The following is a 17,082-nucleotide window of genomic DNA, read 5'->3' on the forward strand; positions in this document are numbered from 1 at the left end:
TAACCTGTTGTTAAGTGATCACCGCCGCCCACATTCTCTTGCAACACCAGAGGAATCACAGGAGCGTTGCCGGCCTTTAAGGAAGGTGTACGCGCATGCATTTTTCCCATGAACAACGAGATAACACTATAGTCACTCACATATACCTACCTATATGGGGAAAAATTGTTCAGTATGGGTCTATATGTAATATTCTTAGAAATTTGTTGCTGGACGCGTTGAAATATCAACATTAAGAAGAGTTTGATAACTTCTATATTTGTATATAATTCATAATTTTTTTTCCTGTTAGGTATGTGAATGACACGGTCCGCATAGTCCACCAATTTTGGCACAAATACAAATCTACTCTTATATACCAAATATAATCCCAGAAATAACGAATATTAATTAAAAATAACAGAATTTTCCAGTAAATTATATAAAATGAATTTCTGAGAGTTACACATTAAAGATCAGTGATGTCATCCACCAACAAATTAACTTCCTTGGTGAGCTCTATCCATTATTTTAGAAATACATAGTCCAATAATTTTTTTGTATAATTAGCACTCTGGCGTTAATACATTTTCCTTTAACAAACGAATGAATAATATGACAAATTGGTACAGGATGGGATTATATTTCCACAAAACCAGGAGGGATCAGAGTAACGCAGATGACATAATTAGTAACTGAAAGCCACAACAAAAAATCGTTTTTTTTGAAAAATAATGAAAATAGAGACGTGATGGGGAAAATAAAACTACAAATTACGCAGTTTAGTTATAATCGACAGATAAACGAAACAGCTGATGGCAAAGTAGGTACATTCAAAAGTGACTGGCGCGCATTGAGTTGAGAGATAGAAAGTCACGCACACTTGCTTGTCTTAATATCCCTTATGGAAATAGATATTAAGAAACAATATTTTCCTTCGCAGATACAACCAGAACAACCAAATATTAATAGATAGACCTAACGATTTATTCTTATTATTAGGGGATTTTAATATTCCTAACGCTCATTAGATTAGTAAAAATAATAGTGTATTGTTACTAAATCCTTTCGTTAATCAGATAATTCAATGCCTTACTGATTTCATACCTCTTCCAATTTAAATCAATTTTATAATATTGTTAACGTTAACAATCTTATTTTGGATTTAGTTTTTAGCAATGCTAACTGTCAAGATGAGGGTTGTGCATATATAACACTGACCTGTATAAAAAACCACTTGACAGGCTGTTCCATATGTTGGACAGCAATTTATTTGTGCCTATTTGAAGCGCCACTCGCGAGCGTCCAGAGAACTAGTTTTGACGTATAATACAAATGGCTGCGAGAGAAGCGTACAATAATCTGAAGTATTTTTGCATTTTGAATGAATTTCGATCGTTTTCCGTGTTATTTATACTTCAGGAATCAACATAATAAAGTATAAATTTTTTTTGTAAATAGTTTTCCTATCGATGTTTGTTTAACTGATGTTGTCAATACTGGTTTTAGTACCGCAGACTCACGCTACATGGCCAACAGCGCCAAAATGGCGAATATCAAACAGGCACAAAAGCACTTTGACAGCCGCCAGTCCAGTGGTAAATAGTAAGAGGTCAGTGATATATAATATCACTGGCAAGTGAAGACGCACATCAAAAAGCTTTGTGTATAGAATTAGCACACTAAATCTGACGCACTCGTGTAACCTTAGAAATATTCTAAGCGTGTAACGGTAAAATCTGTCACTTAGCACGGATAGAGTTGCCACTTCAAAAAATTTACATAAAAAGCTTAAAAAATAATATCCAAAAACCAATATATGTAAGACTGCCAAAATACAAAACACGAAAAGCAATAGAGGCCTTTCTTACAAGATTATATATAGTTTTAATATGCCATAATGTAAATAAATACAAACTCTGGTGAAAGAAATAAAAACAATACCAACATTCAATCGTTTTATTAAATTTACATATAATTTTAAATATTTCTAATTATAGCCGAATAAAATTAACATTAAATAAAAAAGTAATATTAATAACTTATAGTAAATGAATGTCACTGAGATTAAGATTAGCGTATACTAAAGCAAAAATGAGTACTAGTGTAGAGAATTGATGGTTTTTTCAATGAGTATCATATGAATATTATATATTATGATTGTGTCAGGAAACTATTCATATTTATGTTGGCAGAACTGTGTTAAGTTACATCGCTTAAAACGAATCCCCTGACATTGGTCATTATTATTGTGGAAATTTTACTAAATTTTGAATCCGAATTAATAGTTTTATTCTTATTTAAGAGGATTCTATAGGGCATTAAACGAAAATTGTTTATTTTTTTGAATGCTTCAAACAAAACTTTATTTCTATGAAATACTCGCACATAATATGAAAAAAATATTAGATATTTTTTCTCTAATCTAGTTAATAATATGAAGGTACTAGACCCAAAGCAGGATTTTTACAGTATTTTATTATGGTGAAAAAATGTATGAATTTAAAATTCAGTGCTACCAACCAGTCAATATTTCTGTTTATACAACTGTCAATATTTCATACATTTAACGTCAGCGCTCCCGGCGTCACTTAAATCTAAATACCTATATAATAAAAAGCATGTAATTTTGTGCCATGGATAGACATAAAAAATATTTGATTCTCTATGTAGATTCATCACATTTAGTTATTGTCACTCCCTATTTTAAATAAATATAATTCAATTCTATTATCTGTCGAGTTTGAAACGCGTACTATCTTATAAATAAATGCAACAAAAAGTAACCCAAAGATTAAAATAACTCCTCACTGTCATTCTGTAGTGACAAAGGTAGGATGAAGACAAAAAGTTTGAAATTTGGGAGTTAAGTAGGCGTTATTTTACGGAAATCCATAATTATCCAAATGTTTTGATTTTTTCAGTGCTAATTCCGGAAATATTTGTCTTCAAACAATTCGACACATGTTTCGCCTCTACACGAGGCATCCTCACGAGATGTTGACTCGCCAAACTCTGGCACGAGATTGGTGCCAGAGTTTCGTAGATACATATGGATAGTTGGAGTTACTTTTCACTGCGTTTATTAATAAGAGAGAAATAGTTTTAAATTTGGAATAGCTTTACACTGGGTATTAATAACACAGGTAAAGTGTAGATTTACAAAAACCGTTGAACTTTTTAATTTTAAAATACGTCAAATTAGTCACTAATATGAGAAATCAATCTTAAATGTTTGTCGGTGCGGCTATATTGATCTTAGACATTTTCTGACTTAAACAAACAAAGAGTGGGTCGAAAATTATATAGGATATCTCATTTAAGTCATTCAACTCTTGTTATAAATTAAATTTCACAAGTTAAGCTTTGCCATCCACCGCATAAATGAATAACACTTATTTCTACAACAGGTAAAAAAGAAAAGAAATACTGTTTATTCTCAATGATGAACGATTACGTTGAATATAAAAATGATTTAAGTTTTCTTTAGTACGAGACTGGCAGAGAATGTCTCGTGCCAGAGTCAAGTTCACTAATGACAAATCTGTTGTGAAGTTTTTATATTTAAGTTTATATTGAGATATTCATTTGATATTTAAGCCATTCTTCCATATCTAGTTACTTACTCTTCGTTAGCTAGTTATGTGTACTGATTTAAAGGGCTGCCATTGTTCCAATAATTTAAATAGCACTAAGACATATTTGAATTTACCACAAATTAAATTTGATAACAAAATTTATGAACTATGCGGGACTCAACCAACCTTTCGAGTAAACTAAGTCAACTGAAGCCACAACTTGAGAGTTGAACGGTTGGCTCAGTGGAAGAGCGCTGGCACGTAACGCGAGAGTATCGTTCATAAATTTTGTTTTCAAATTTAATTCGTATAATTAGTCCCAGAAGTGAGGGTCATCACTTTAAAAATAACAAATAATTCATATTTTAATGTTTAAAGCATTTTGTGATATTTATAAAAGTATTACGTACTTAGTGTGCGTAGGATATACGCAATCCACGCTTTTCTCATTCATGTAAGTACAAACACTTATAACCTTATCTATAAATAGTTTAAATGAATAATTTTATTTTTTTATAATTACACTTCAGTAGTCTACCAGTGTGTTCATTTATTGTCGCCATTGTCTCTACACCTGTATATATGTCGAAGATGTACAAGAAGCGAGTATGGACGATGATTTGGTATTCGTCTTAGCTCCGGTCGTAAGTTTAGCGGGTGTGCGGGTAGTTAGAGAATAACTATCTCGCGAGGCGGTTATGTTGCACGCGCATACCGGGAACACTACGTTCCTATAAATAATAATCGTAAGTCTGTTTATGTGAAGTGTACCTACTATTATGACTGTTTGGTTTGTTGCTAATTATTGTACCGTATGTTTTGCAAAACTGTGATATACTTTACTGTCTATTTGTCCGACTGAAGTCGGCTTATGGCAGCCCTTATTTGAATCTTTATAGTAACTAATTTATTAAAGCTAAATTAAACTCCTCATTCCTTAGCATCTACAATACCCTCTGTACTTATAGCGAACATGGCTTCAGTCTCCGGTAAGCATGGACTGTCATATATTTTGCACACTCTGTTATCACCTCGTCCCTTCCGTAGGTACAGTCTTGTGGTAGAGGCATGGGCCAGTATATGACCACCTATGGGCTTCTTTGTGTCAGCGTTGAACACCCCTACAGCATCTACCTGTGCTACCACCTGGTTCGTTATGATCACTGCTACTCCAAACTGGAAAAATGAGATTAATAATAATAATATTGACACACTTTTTACACAAACTATCTTGCCCCAACTTAAGCAAATATAGCCTGTGTTATGGGGTGCAAGACAATGATATATTTTATAAAATAATATACTTACTTAAACATACATAATTATATTCATATAAACATACATAAATACATTTAAACATCCATGACTCGGAAACAAACATCCATATTCATCATATAAATGCTTGCACCTACCGGGATTCGAACCCGGGACCTCTAGCTTTAGTAGGTAGGATCGCTAACCACTCGGCTATACAGGTCGTTAAAATTACTTCTATTATTTACCAAGCAATAGACAGGACGAGTTTTTTTAAAATCTTCAATTTACATTTTGACAAATTGATTGTACACAAATAAAATTTGAAAAACAAAATTTTATGAACGATGCGGGACTCGAACCCACGACCTCCGGCGTTCCGTGCCGGTGCTCTAACCAACTGAGCTAACCGTTCGAGTGACGTATGGTCGTAAAATCTTGTATGCTTTTTTCAACTCTCAGGTTGTGATCGTTCATAAAATTTTGTTTTTCAAATTTTATTTGTGTATTATTCCTAGAAGTGAGGGTTATCAGTTTATCACCTTAAAAACATAACAAATTGATTAAATTGATTGTACTTTATACATAACTAGCTGACCCGACAGATGTTGTTCTGTTCATAATAAAAAAAAACTCTTGCGGATGGAATTTTGGAAAATCCGTTCTTAGCTGACCTCTACTTGGTGAAAAGAATATTCCTAGCAAATTTCAAGTCTTTAGCTCTAATGGTTCCAGAGATATCGTGATGAGTGACTATATACGTGGAAATCTCTTATATATATACCACCATTAACCATTAGAGCTAAGTGTTCCATCGAGTTGTTCCATTTTCCAATTTACATATATATATATAAGAGATTTCCACGTATATAGTATATATATACATATACGTGGAAATATAAAGCACATAGATAGTTGTGTTAAATTAAACTTGTACATTATACAAAATATTTACATATTGCGCTAAACAGACATTGAGCGACTTTGGCCCTGTATCTACCAAAGCGGAGAGGAGGGAGACGAGAGGAGATAAGCCGCGAAGTTGTCAGGTTATTACCACCAAAGCGGAGAGAAGATGTGAGCTGTGCATAGGGGAGATGTTAACTGTGAGCTGAGAGAGCTCGAAATCAGTAAAGTGATGTCTACGAATGGAAGACGTCATGTCATTACAAGAGGTTTAACTTGCTTGAGGAAGAGGACTTACGGTCGTTTTCAATAACCTATCTATCCTTAGTTTAACTTACTAGAGGTAGACAAATTTATCCTTTTACGCTTATTTACATTTCAATAACCTATCGACATAAAGCGTTGAACTATAACTATGTTGGACATAACTATGGGTAGATAAGATGTTGTCATTAAAAGCAATGTATCCGAAACTAGAGATACGTTATTGAAAACGGCCGTTAGGGGTTGAAGAAACATAATTAATTCTTCAATATTTTATCTATCGAAGGGAACATAGATTCTAGATAGGAAACCATATAAAACGTTACAGTCATAGCTAATAAACCACACTTTTATCAGTGGGAGGCTCCTTAGCCGGCTAGATTATGGGTACCACAACGGCACCTATTTCTGCCGTGAAGCAGTAATGTGTGAGCATTACTGTGTTGAAATTACTGGGTGAATGAGACTTAACATCTCATGTCTCAAGGTGACGAGCGCAGTTGTAGTGCCGCTCAGAATTTTTGGGTCTTTCAAGAATCCTGATGCGGCACTCCATTATAATGGGTAGGGCGTTTCAATAACCATCAGCTAAACGTCCTGCTCGTCTCCTTTCTTATTTTCATTAAAAAAAAACACTATTTCGAGTTTGAAAATTTTCAGAAATCTTATAGGGTAACAGAGAATAAGGCAATTGCCTGTCCTTATATTGAAAAAAAAAAGGAATAAGGCAAGACACTACGGGCCCCGTCCGGCCACTAGCCTAAACGGGTCTCCACTCTACAATATTCTATATAAGAATGAGACATCTCCTCTCCTCTCCGCATGATCCATTTCCACCGGAGCTAAACGGGAGGAGATGTGGAAATAACGAAAACTAGGTTATCAAATACATCTCCTCTCCTCTCTCGCTTTGGTGGATACCGGACCTTACTTACAGTCAAATAAACATTATTCAAATAGACTTAAGCTAAGCGGTTTTGAATCGTCATTTAAATGAATAAATCTACCGTTCTAATATGTTCAGAAATAGTAGAGCTCGTGAGAAGAACATACAAGAAACTCAACGGCCACTCTTTTAAATCAACAAGTATTTCATAATAGCTGTAACATTTACATAACAAACATAGTTTGTAAGCTGCTGCATCCAATATTTTGTGTTCAATATTAAAAAAGCGTTTTAAATATCAAATAATTTCACAAAGAGTAAAGTTTATAAAACCCTTCATACATTGTTTCTCTCAACTGACCACTTTTGGAAATATAAATAATCAGCGAGCTATCTTTCATGACAAACGCAAGCAGATCAAAAGATATATCTTAATGTAAAAAAAAAACAACTACAGATAACGCGCGAGTTGAATGCAGATTTCAGGAATGCGATAGTGATGTGACCTTATTATAATTGACTAGCTGACCCGGCAAACGCTGTTTTGCCATATAAAGTATAATTCACGCGATAGTTTTATAAGTAATAAAATATTGCCTATATTATAGCCTGTACATCATTTTGTTCTATTGTCAATAGTTTTTGCAGCGCACGCAAAAATAGCTTTTCGATTTTACACCTTGTGTTACAAAATAGCAATTTTATTACGGATCCCTAATTTTGAACATAGCCTACAGCCTTCCTCGATAAATGGACTACCCAACACTGAAAGAATCATTCAAATCGGACCAGTAGTACCAGAGATTAGCGCGTTCAAACAAACAAACAAACACTGCAGCTTTATATATTAGTATAGATGACCATAATCATGAATGTGTCGATAAATTTAAACAATGCTGTAAGTTAACAATTTTAATCTAATTATTAGACAAATAAAACTCGAAAACCAAAATCTTATGAACGATGCAGGACTCGAACCCACGTCCTCTGGCGTTCCGTGCCAATGCACTGCCAACTGAGCCAACCGTTCGAGTGACGTATCGTCATAAAATCTTGTATGGTTTGTTCAACTCATGAGGCCACAACCCGAGAGAACTCTGAGATTTTGTTTTACGAGTTTTATTTGTGTATTAACTATTAATCCTAGAAGTGAGGGTTATCAGTTTAAAAAACATAACAAATTGCTAATTATTCGATCTAAAATCTTTTTCTTTCTCATAATATGTAAATTCTATCTGTGAAAACTCTTATTCTTCTTGTGTATTTATTGACTTAATTCTTTTATTAAGTTGAAAGTTTTCTTTTAAAATAAAATACAATTAAAAAATTCTATCTGCCTTTCTTAATGAAAACTCGTTTTTATGGAACGGAACCTAATTGACTCGGATCAGACATTATTAAAATCGTAAAAATAACACTGGATCGCAACTTCAGTATTAACGCGATAGCGTGGTAAGCGTATGAATACTGTCAAAGATCTGGGACATCACTACACTGTAGACGCGCGAGGTGAGGGTTGCGGGTAGCGGGGGAAAAGGCTCTGTACCCCAGGCCCCGACTGCATTCAAGTCTATAAGTGTATGTCCATCCAAGACAGAAAGAACTGCTATTAATCTAATTTATGCTTTAAAATACTGATGCATGCACTCGGTTGTATTTAAGTCTGAAAGGTGTGAGTGCTGGACAGAGGTGATGGTTAAATCAATAAACTGTTTTTATAACTAAATAACGCAAATGTTATGTGTATTAGGGTCTTTAACCACCTTCCAAAGAATATAAAAGAGATGCCTAAAATATTAATGCATTAAAAATTAAAATTATGGCTAATAGATAAACGCTTTTATAGTTTAAATGAATTATTTAGCCAAAAATAATAGTATTACATGTAATTTTTTGAGAGGTACCCACAAACTAATGTTCATTTAATATTATATTATAATTAAAACTATGTAATGTTTATTAGTGACGTATAAATATAAAAATTCCAATATTGACAATCAAATATTTGTATGCCGATATATTGGCGAATTGTGATGTACACTAATTAATTGTTAACAACTATGTTACCACGATTCATACAAATAAATCATTTCATAACAGTTAGATTCGTAAACGAATTAACTGTTTTTCTTCAACGAAAAAACCTGTTGAAAATAATAAGCTAATAAATTCAATTAACGTCATCGCTATAAATGATGACGAATGCCAGCGTAACTCGCAATAAATGAACCATAATTTCGACCCTTTTGCACCTATCCCTTTCTCAGTTGCACTTCCGCCACAACAACGTCAGTAAATTGATGATAGAATGCCTCGCAAAAACACCATTTATTGCTTGCAGATTTGCAAGGGAAGATTAATTCATCAGAAAATGTTAACATTAATCTGCTGTCAAAAACTTACAATATTTTTGTTGTACTTAATTCAAAACGGCTGACGAAGTTGCGAGCGAAAATGTTGACTTGATATTATATTGAAGAAACAGCTACTAGGTATAAATTAAATTTAACAATGTTATAATTATTCATAAATGCATTAACTGATTATTGAAAACCCGTCCACGATTTAACAGTTTTCTCAACCGTTTGACCATTGACAAAAAACAGTTAAATTAAATTAAAAACCTTCAATGACACACCTCTAGACTGCTTGTATATACAGACACACTCCTTCACAGAATCCTACGTAAAATAAGTCAGATAGTTGAGGTCTGTTATGATGCCGCTGGTATCAGCATTTGGGGCAACTGCTTGTTGTCACAAATTTTTATAAAAAAAAAATATTATGACAAGAACCACCTCGTCAGCCAACCGGAGCAGCATCCTCATGAACCTGCCGAGGTGCTGTTGTCGCGGATTCAACTCTCCCCTCCCGGAGTAGTCGGTCCTGTACAGAGCTGTCACACTGTCCACTATTAGCAGAGAATACCTGAAAGATCAAAGATAATTTATTTATACTTAATTAAATTTGTAACCAAAATCTATGAAAGATAGAACCCTCTCGGGTTCTGGCACAGGAGATGAAGCCACAACAAGATATAAACAAAATTTACGAACCATGCGTACTATAACGGTTGGCTCAGTTGGAAGAGCGCACGGACGGAACCCGTGAGGTCGCGGGTTCGAGTCCCACATCGATCATAAATTTTGGAAACAAATTTAATTTGTTTAATTAATCCCAGATGTGAGAGATACCACTTTAAAAATCACAAATTCCTTAGTGTATCCTTGTTATTACATGATGAATTAGTTTTACAATAACAACTCGAAGCTTTAAACATTATATTCTAGAATGTTATATATGTTTCTCGATTAGTGAGTCCAATTTGAAATAGGTTAGCTCAAGTGGCAAGCTCACAGGAAGTCTTTTAGGTAGCTAAAAATTTTAGTAACTGTTGACTGTACATATAATTATGTACCGTCAGCAAAAGTTCGTTGCGTTGAACATACCTGTTTTAATCTCATAATGCAGGCTAAAAACAGAGTAATATAAATTTACGTGTTTGTCTGATAAATTTTCATATTCAGAAACGGAAAGTCTACTGTAACCTACCCACTAAGTATTAAACGCACGTACACACACAATCACAAACAGACACACACACACACACACACACACATTTTATTTCTATTTATTATTAATTATTTCATTGGTCATTGTCATTTATCGAGGAACCACTGACCCCGAAGATACAGTTTAAACTAGTTTCGGGGTCAGAAGTCCACCCATTTTAATATCACTGCAAAACCGTTTTGTCAATGTTATTATTATTACAATTAACGATAAAAAGATGTTAATAATTAGTATTATACATATAAATATTGTACATTTAGTAAATTAAGTTACGTGCAGTGAGTGTAAGAAAAAGATGAAATAAAGTATTATTATTATCTATATATATAAAAATGAATTGCTGTTCGTTAGTCTCGTTAAAACTCGAGAACGGCTGGACCGATTTGGCTAATTTTGGTCTTGAATTGTTTGTGGAAGTCCAGAGAAGGTTTAAAAGGTGAATAAATAGGAAAATGCTGCTAAATTAAATAAAAAAAGGCCGGCAACGCTCTTGTGATTCCTCTGGTGTTGCAAGAGAATGTGGGCGGCGGTGATCACTTAACACCAGGTGACCCGTAAGCTCGTTTGTCCTCCTATTCCATAAAAAAAATGTTTTTCCTTTGATGTGTCCATGCATAATTTCTATGAGAGAATTTATTGACGCACGGTTTGACAGTTCTGCTGTGAAACAATTTCATTACGACAGCAGGGTGCATATTTCACGAAGTAATTGTTGATGTTATGATATATTATTGACAAATTCATATAAAAACATTATTTTATTTATTTTATACAGAACAACGTCTGTCGGGTCAGCTAGTTATAAAGATCAGACTAGTTTTCAGAGCTTAAAAACCATACGAATTACAAAAAGAGTATGCTTGTATGAAATGCAAGGCTAAACAAGAACTTCATAGCATATGTAAATGAAACAAAAAACAATGTTAAATATTTTGTTAGTAAGTGGGAGGAAGGCAATTATCAAATATATAAAATTCTCGTGTGCTGGTGTTTGTTACCAAACTCCTTCGAAACGGCTGAACCGATTTGTATGAAATTTCTGTGTGCATTACTGGTATGTCTGAGAATCGGCCGACATCATTTTTTTTATGAAAAAAAAAACATCTATTTTTCATATCCCTAAATGATAATAGTGTTTTAGTTTTTTGAAAAGTTTTATTTGTATTTTATTTTGTTTCAGCATTGAAAAATACATAAGCACAACTTTTTACCACTCTATGTTCAACACCTATTATTGTATCACGAATTTTTATTATTCTGTTCCATCCAAAGAATCGGAATAAGGTTACAAGATGGCAATCGAATACAATAATAATTGTCGTACGATAAATTTTATGTCCGATATATTTGGTAGGTCTGAGAATCAGTCGTCATCTATTTTTTAAACAGAAAAATTGTACTTTTTTTTTACTTTATATGGTAATACATCGTTTGCTGGGTTAGCTAGTCTTATATATAAAATTCTCGTGTCGCGGTGTTTGTTACCAAACTCATCCGATACGGCTTAACCAGTTTGTATAAAATTTTGTGGGCATATCGGGTATGTCTGATAATCGACCAACATCTATTTTTCATAACCATAAATGATACGGGTCCTCTAACTTAACTATTTTATTTTAATTTTTTTTTAATTTTAAATTTTTAATTTATTATGATTTAACATTTAACTATTACATACAACTATTCATTTTTGTATCGCGATTTATATACTAGCTGACCCGACAAACGTTGTTTTGCCATATAAATTATTTTTAGAGATAAACCGTTTCTTGGACATTGCAACATTACTTTATTTTTCTAAAATAAACGTAGCCTAAGTTACTCCTTATTACATCAGCTACTTGCCAATAAATGTCCCGTTAACAACGGTCCAGCCATTTCAGAGATTAGCCGGAACAAAAAGACAGACATACAGACAGACAGACAAAAATTGTAAAAAATACTATTTTGGTGTTTGTACCGTATATTCGTACACATGTTGTAAGAAACGGGTATTTCAATATTACAAACAGACACTCCAATTTTATTTACAACTAGCTGACCCAGCAAACGTTGTATTGCCATATAAAGTAAAAAGAAAAAAATCAAGAATTAAAAATTTTGGGGTATAAAAAATAGATGACGACCGATTCTCAGACCTAACAAATATTAAATCGTACATAAAATCTACCAACTATAGGTAGCTAAAATTAAGTTTGTTTTACCTCCTGAGAAAGATAGCAAGATATAAAGATTCTAATTAGTTATTCATTTTAAACTATTCTTTCAATTTGATTTCTGAACGACGGGGGACACATCAAAAGAAAAAACAAAATTCTTGTTTTTATTTAATTCCGATCATTTTCATATAATTATTCACATTTTAAACCTTCTCTGGACTTCCACAAATAATTCATACCTAAATAGGCCAAATCGGTCCAGCCGTTCTCGAGTTTTAGCGAGACTAACGAACAGCAATTCATTTTTATATATATAGATAGATATGTATAGATAAGTACAAACTTTTACCCGCGACTTCGTCCGCGTGGAATAGTTACTTTTGGCGGCATTTTATATTTTTTTGGATAAATAAAATAAATTAAATCTGCTCAAACATAAATATTTTGCGGGTTTGATACTCATGAGCACGCCACAAAAGTTGCCCACGAGAAAAACATTTTTTCTTAATGTACTCCTGTAACTTTTAAGAATTCTATATTTATACTAAAAACAATTAAAACAACTTTGTTTGTTTGGACTTCCATTCGAACTTTCATCGCCACACGGTTTGAAATTTTTAAAACGCTAGAACAAATATTTAATTATATTTTAACAAATGGCTAAATACAAATTTTCATGGTGTCATGTTCAATAATGACGAACTTGGATCCCCTATTTCAAGCCCTTTATTCACGATAAAAAGCCTATGTCCTTTCCTAAGCTTTAGTCTAGCTCTCTGTACTGAATTTCATAAAAATCTGTTCAGTGGTTTAGGCGTGAAACGAACAAACAAAAGTTCATTCACATCTATGTACTTACATATAAAATTGAAGTGTCTGTTTGAAATATTGACATAACCATTTTTTACAACATTTGTATGAATTATACAGTACATACACGAAAATATTTTTTTTACAATTTTTGCCTGTCTGTCTTTCTGTTTTTAGCTTAGAGTTTTATTGGCAGGTAGCTGATGAAATAAGGAGTAACTTAGGCTACGTTTATTTTAGAAAATAATGTTATGTTGCAATGTCCAAGAAACGGTTTAACTCTAAAAATAATTTATATGGCAAAACAATGTTTCTCGGGTCAGCTAGTATATAAATAAATATAGAAATCCCGATACAAAAATGAATATTTGTATGTATTTTTAAATGCTGAATCATAATAAAATAAAAATTTAAAATTTTGTCAAAAAAAATGAAAATAAAATAGTTAAGTTAGGGCACCCTTATCTTTTAGGGTTATATGTAATAAGGAGTAACTTAGGCTACGTTTAATTAAAGAATCAACTTTTAGGCTGAACGAAGTTGGCCGAGTCAGCTAGTTTGTAATATTAGTATGGAAGTAAGGATTTAAAAAGTAAATTGTGTTCATGTATAATGAAACAGAAACTTTTATATACTACTGCTAAATACTTCTTATAATACATCCATAGCACATAAAAAGGTTTTATTAACAATACCTTGATTCCGCCATCATAGCACAGGCTTGCACCAGCAGTTGGGTCTGGTGGTCTGTGTTGTAAGCTCTGGCATAAGCCACATTGTCAAGCACGGCCGCACCCTCCATACCGTAGCGCTGAGCCACAGCCAGCAGCCGCTCCGGTCTGAACGTACCTTCTGTGTCTATGTACATACATTTCCCTTCACCACCAGATTGTTCTATTGGTAACTGAAATATTTTAATATTTATAAGACAAAAATGCCTTATTTTAACACTTCCGCTGAGATCTATAGCATACTTAAATTTTACTCATGTAAAACTCCGCTAAGATTATACTGACCTTAGACTAAGACTAAGAGAAAAAGTTCAAATGAGCATAAGGGTCATCTGGTGTTAAGTGATCAATGCCACCCACATTATTTTGCGACACCAGAGGAATCACAGGAGTGTTCCCAGCATTTAAGGAAGGTGTACACGCTTTCTTTGAAGGTACCCATGTTGTATCGTCCCGGAAACACCGCACAAGGAAGGTTAAGGTAAAGCACACATTTCATTATACACAGTACATTGTGGATTATTATAAAACAAACTTTTACAATAGAAAGTATACTAAATAATACCAATCTCATTTGATTTTGACTAACTAGTTAACTAGTGCAAAGAGTCTGTATTTTTTTATTGTTTTCTGTTTTTATAGAGTTGTACGGACTGCATTATGCAAACGAGACATACTTAATACTTTTCATAGTGGCATCATCATAATTAGAATGCACAAACCTAATCAGCACTTATTCTCTGATTATGTTGCAACATAAACTTTAAACATTTAGATTTTAAAACATTCCCATTGAAAAATGTTCCATCTTGTGTTTATTTTTCTAAATTGTAGATATTTACAACAAATTCCATTGCAATCATTGCATTTGACTCACTAAATATGTAGAGTGAGAATTCAAAAGAGCTTAGTTTAAGTCTAATTGAAAAAGTTTATTTGACTTATCAAATTTTGTCAGGAAATGTTGTACTCAGAGAGGTTAACACCTGCATGTTGACAGGTTAACACTTGTGAACATGCACTTCTTGATCTTAGTCATAAATTCCTTTATCATTCCATAGGAGTGGTTTATTGTATAGCTACTTTTATATGATGCACATTGTCAACATATTCTTAGTTTGTCATACCTTTTTAACTTCCCGCTAAGAACATTGAAAAAATTCGAAATTTCGGGAAGTTATTGATTTTATAATGTTTTCCAAAAATCGAGTTTAAACTTTTGAAGGGCTCGATCGAGTTCACTGCTGTTGGCGCCATTCAAAACGGCTTGAGACCAGTAGATCTTAAGATATCTCAAAAAAAAACAACAAAATCTTTTTTATCAATGTTTATTATCGTAACTAACCAGCTCTTAACATCAAAAACTACAACAGATGCCACCAAGCCGGTGAAAATAGGTTGACTGACAAAAGAAAATAGAAGAGTGTTTTTTCAGAATTACTTCGAAATTCCGTGTTCAATCAATTGAAACTCGAAAATTCTTTATGAGGCATCAAATGCCGCCAACTGCGTGAGAATCGGTTCATTCATTCAAAAGTTATTGCCATTTGAAAATGAAATAAATTAATATAAACATATTTATACTTTTATAAGACTTTAAAAATAGACCAGCTAACTCTTTGAGCTCAAAATAACACAAAGTTTATTTTTGAACTTGAAGTGCTCAAAATCGTCATACCATGTGTAGCGTTTAGGTATGGAATTAGCGGGATTAACTGTGTGGTCACAATCAAAATTAATTATTCTATCAATTTTGATTTCTCAATATCAAGTTTTAAATTAGATTTAGTAAAATGTCAAACCTGGCATGTGACAGCTAATGTGTGACAGAGCTGAGTCTTTCCTGTTCTAAATTCACCAAATATTTCAGTTATTGAACCAGTTTCAACACCACCTCCGAGCAATCTGTCTAACTCTTTGGAGCCAGTAGTCAGTTGAATTATTTCTGCCCTGAAATAAAAATAAGTTCTAGTTAGTAATTGGTGCTATTTGAGTTTGGTAACCAACAGGAACTCTATTACTAAGACTGCTGATTGACATCCCATCAGTCAGAGATAGAATGTTATCTCAAACCCACTACACTCACCCTGATAAAGGACCTCCAAATGGTCCAAAACTAGTCAGTACCCACAACAATAATTCGTGAGTAAAGCCTTATTACTAAATAAGTTAATCAAGTCTCACAAAAGTTTTAAAAAAGGTTTCACTATAATTACCTTTTTTGATGGAATTCCGTAGCAGTAGTGAATCCCATAGGAACCAACTTTGAAGCTTCCGATAGGATTTTATCTGCTTTTGCTTCAGATATTCCTTTAATTGTGATTAGCCATTTCTTAGGTGCATAAGCAACCGATTCCACTGTGTGATATCCAGCTTCTTCAAGCTTTTTTATATCACCTGATGTTATACCATTACCCTAAAATATTGATGAAAAAAAGTGTAAGGAAAAGCCAGCGTGTATTAAGATGTAATAATATGTTGTTGAGCTAACCTCTAGCTTGTTAATCAATTGCGGTCCACAATCATCTAAATCCTCATCGAGAGTAGCAGTTGTAGCTGAAGCTGTAGCAGCAGTCGCATTCATTATTTACTGACTATTAAGTAATAATAGCACATAAGTTTTTATGTTCTTAGAGCCAAATTAAATGTGCCATTAAAGTGCAAATTTTTAAATAGTAAATAGGCACAGCCTGCACAAGTCACAAGACACTGTATTGAACAGTGAACACTGAAATGATCATCAATTTGAGTGACAAAAACAAAAGTAGATAACATAAAAAATATCGAAATACAAATATTGCTCAAAAATCAAAAACCCGAATACCACAAAACACTTTTACTCTAACGAGCCGAATACAAAGTACAAACTACAAAGAGGCGGCAATTGGCTTTGGCAATACCTTCAACTTCAACTTTCAGGTAATTGACAGCTGTTGACATAG

At 33.3% G+C, this 17,082-nt stretch overlaps 1 protein-coding gene across 1 annotated transcript; it reads right to left on the reverse strand.

Annotated features, from left to right (window-relative positions):
• Window positions 1–1,924: 1,924 nt before the first annotated feature.
• LOC126966170 (DNA repair protein RAD51 homolog A) lies at window positions 1,925–17,001 on the reverse strand. The gene is made up of 6 exons (XM_050810127.1): window positions 16,632–17,001; window positions 16,357–16,556; window positions 15,943–16,090; window positions 14,105–14,313; window positions 9,666–9,795; window positions 1,925–4,733 (listed from the first exon to the last, which is right to left on the reverse strand). Exons 1-6 carry the CDS (start codon window positions 16,722–16,724, stop codon window positions 4,488–4,490), a joined length of 1,026 nt encoding a protein of 341 aa, XP_050666084.1. The 5' UTR covers window positions 16,725–17,001; the 3' UTR covers window positions 1,925–4,487.
• Window positions 17,002–17,082: the final 81 nt, after the last annotated feature.

The sequence above is a fragment of the Leptidea sinapis genome, chromosome 9 (genome assembly GCF_905404315.1).
Source record: "Leptidea sinapis chromosome 9, ilLepSina1.1, whole genome shotgun sequence".
NCBI lineage: Eukaryota > Metazoa > Arthropoda > Insecta > Lepidoptera > Pieridae > Leptidea > Leptidea sinapis.

Coding starts and splice junctions, on each gene's coding strand:
- LOC126966170 (XM_050810127.1), bottom strand. CDS start 16,724: ATGAATGCGACTGCTGCTACAGCTTCAGCTACAACTGCTACTCTCGAT. Junction 16,557..16,631: donor AATTGATTAACAAGCTAGAG/GTTAGCTCAACA, acceptor TCAATATTTTAG/GGTAATGGTATAACATCAGG. Junction 16,091..16,356: donor ACGGAATTCCATCAAAAAAG/GTAATTATAGTG, acceptor TTTTTATTTCAG/GGCAGAAATAATTCAACTGA.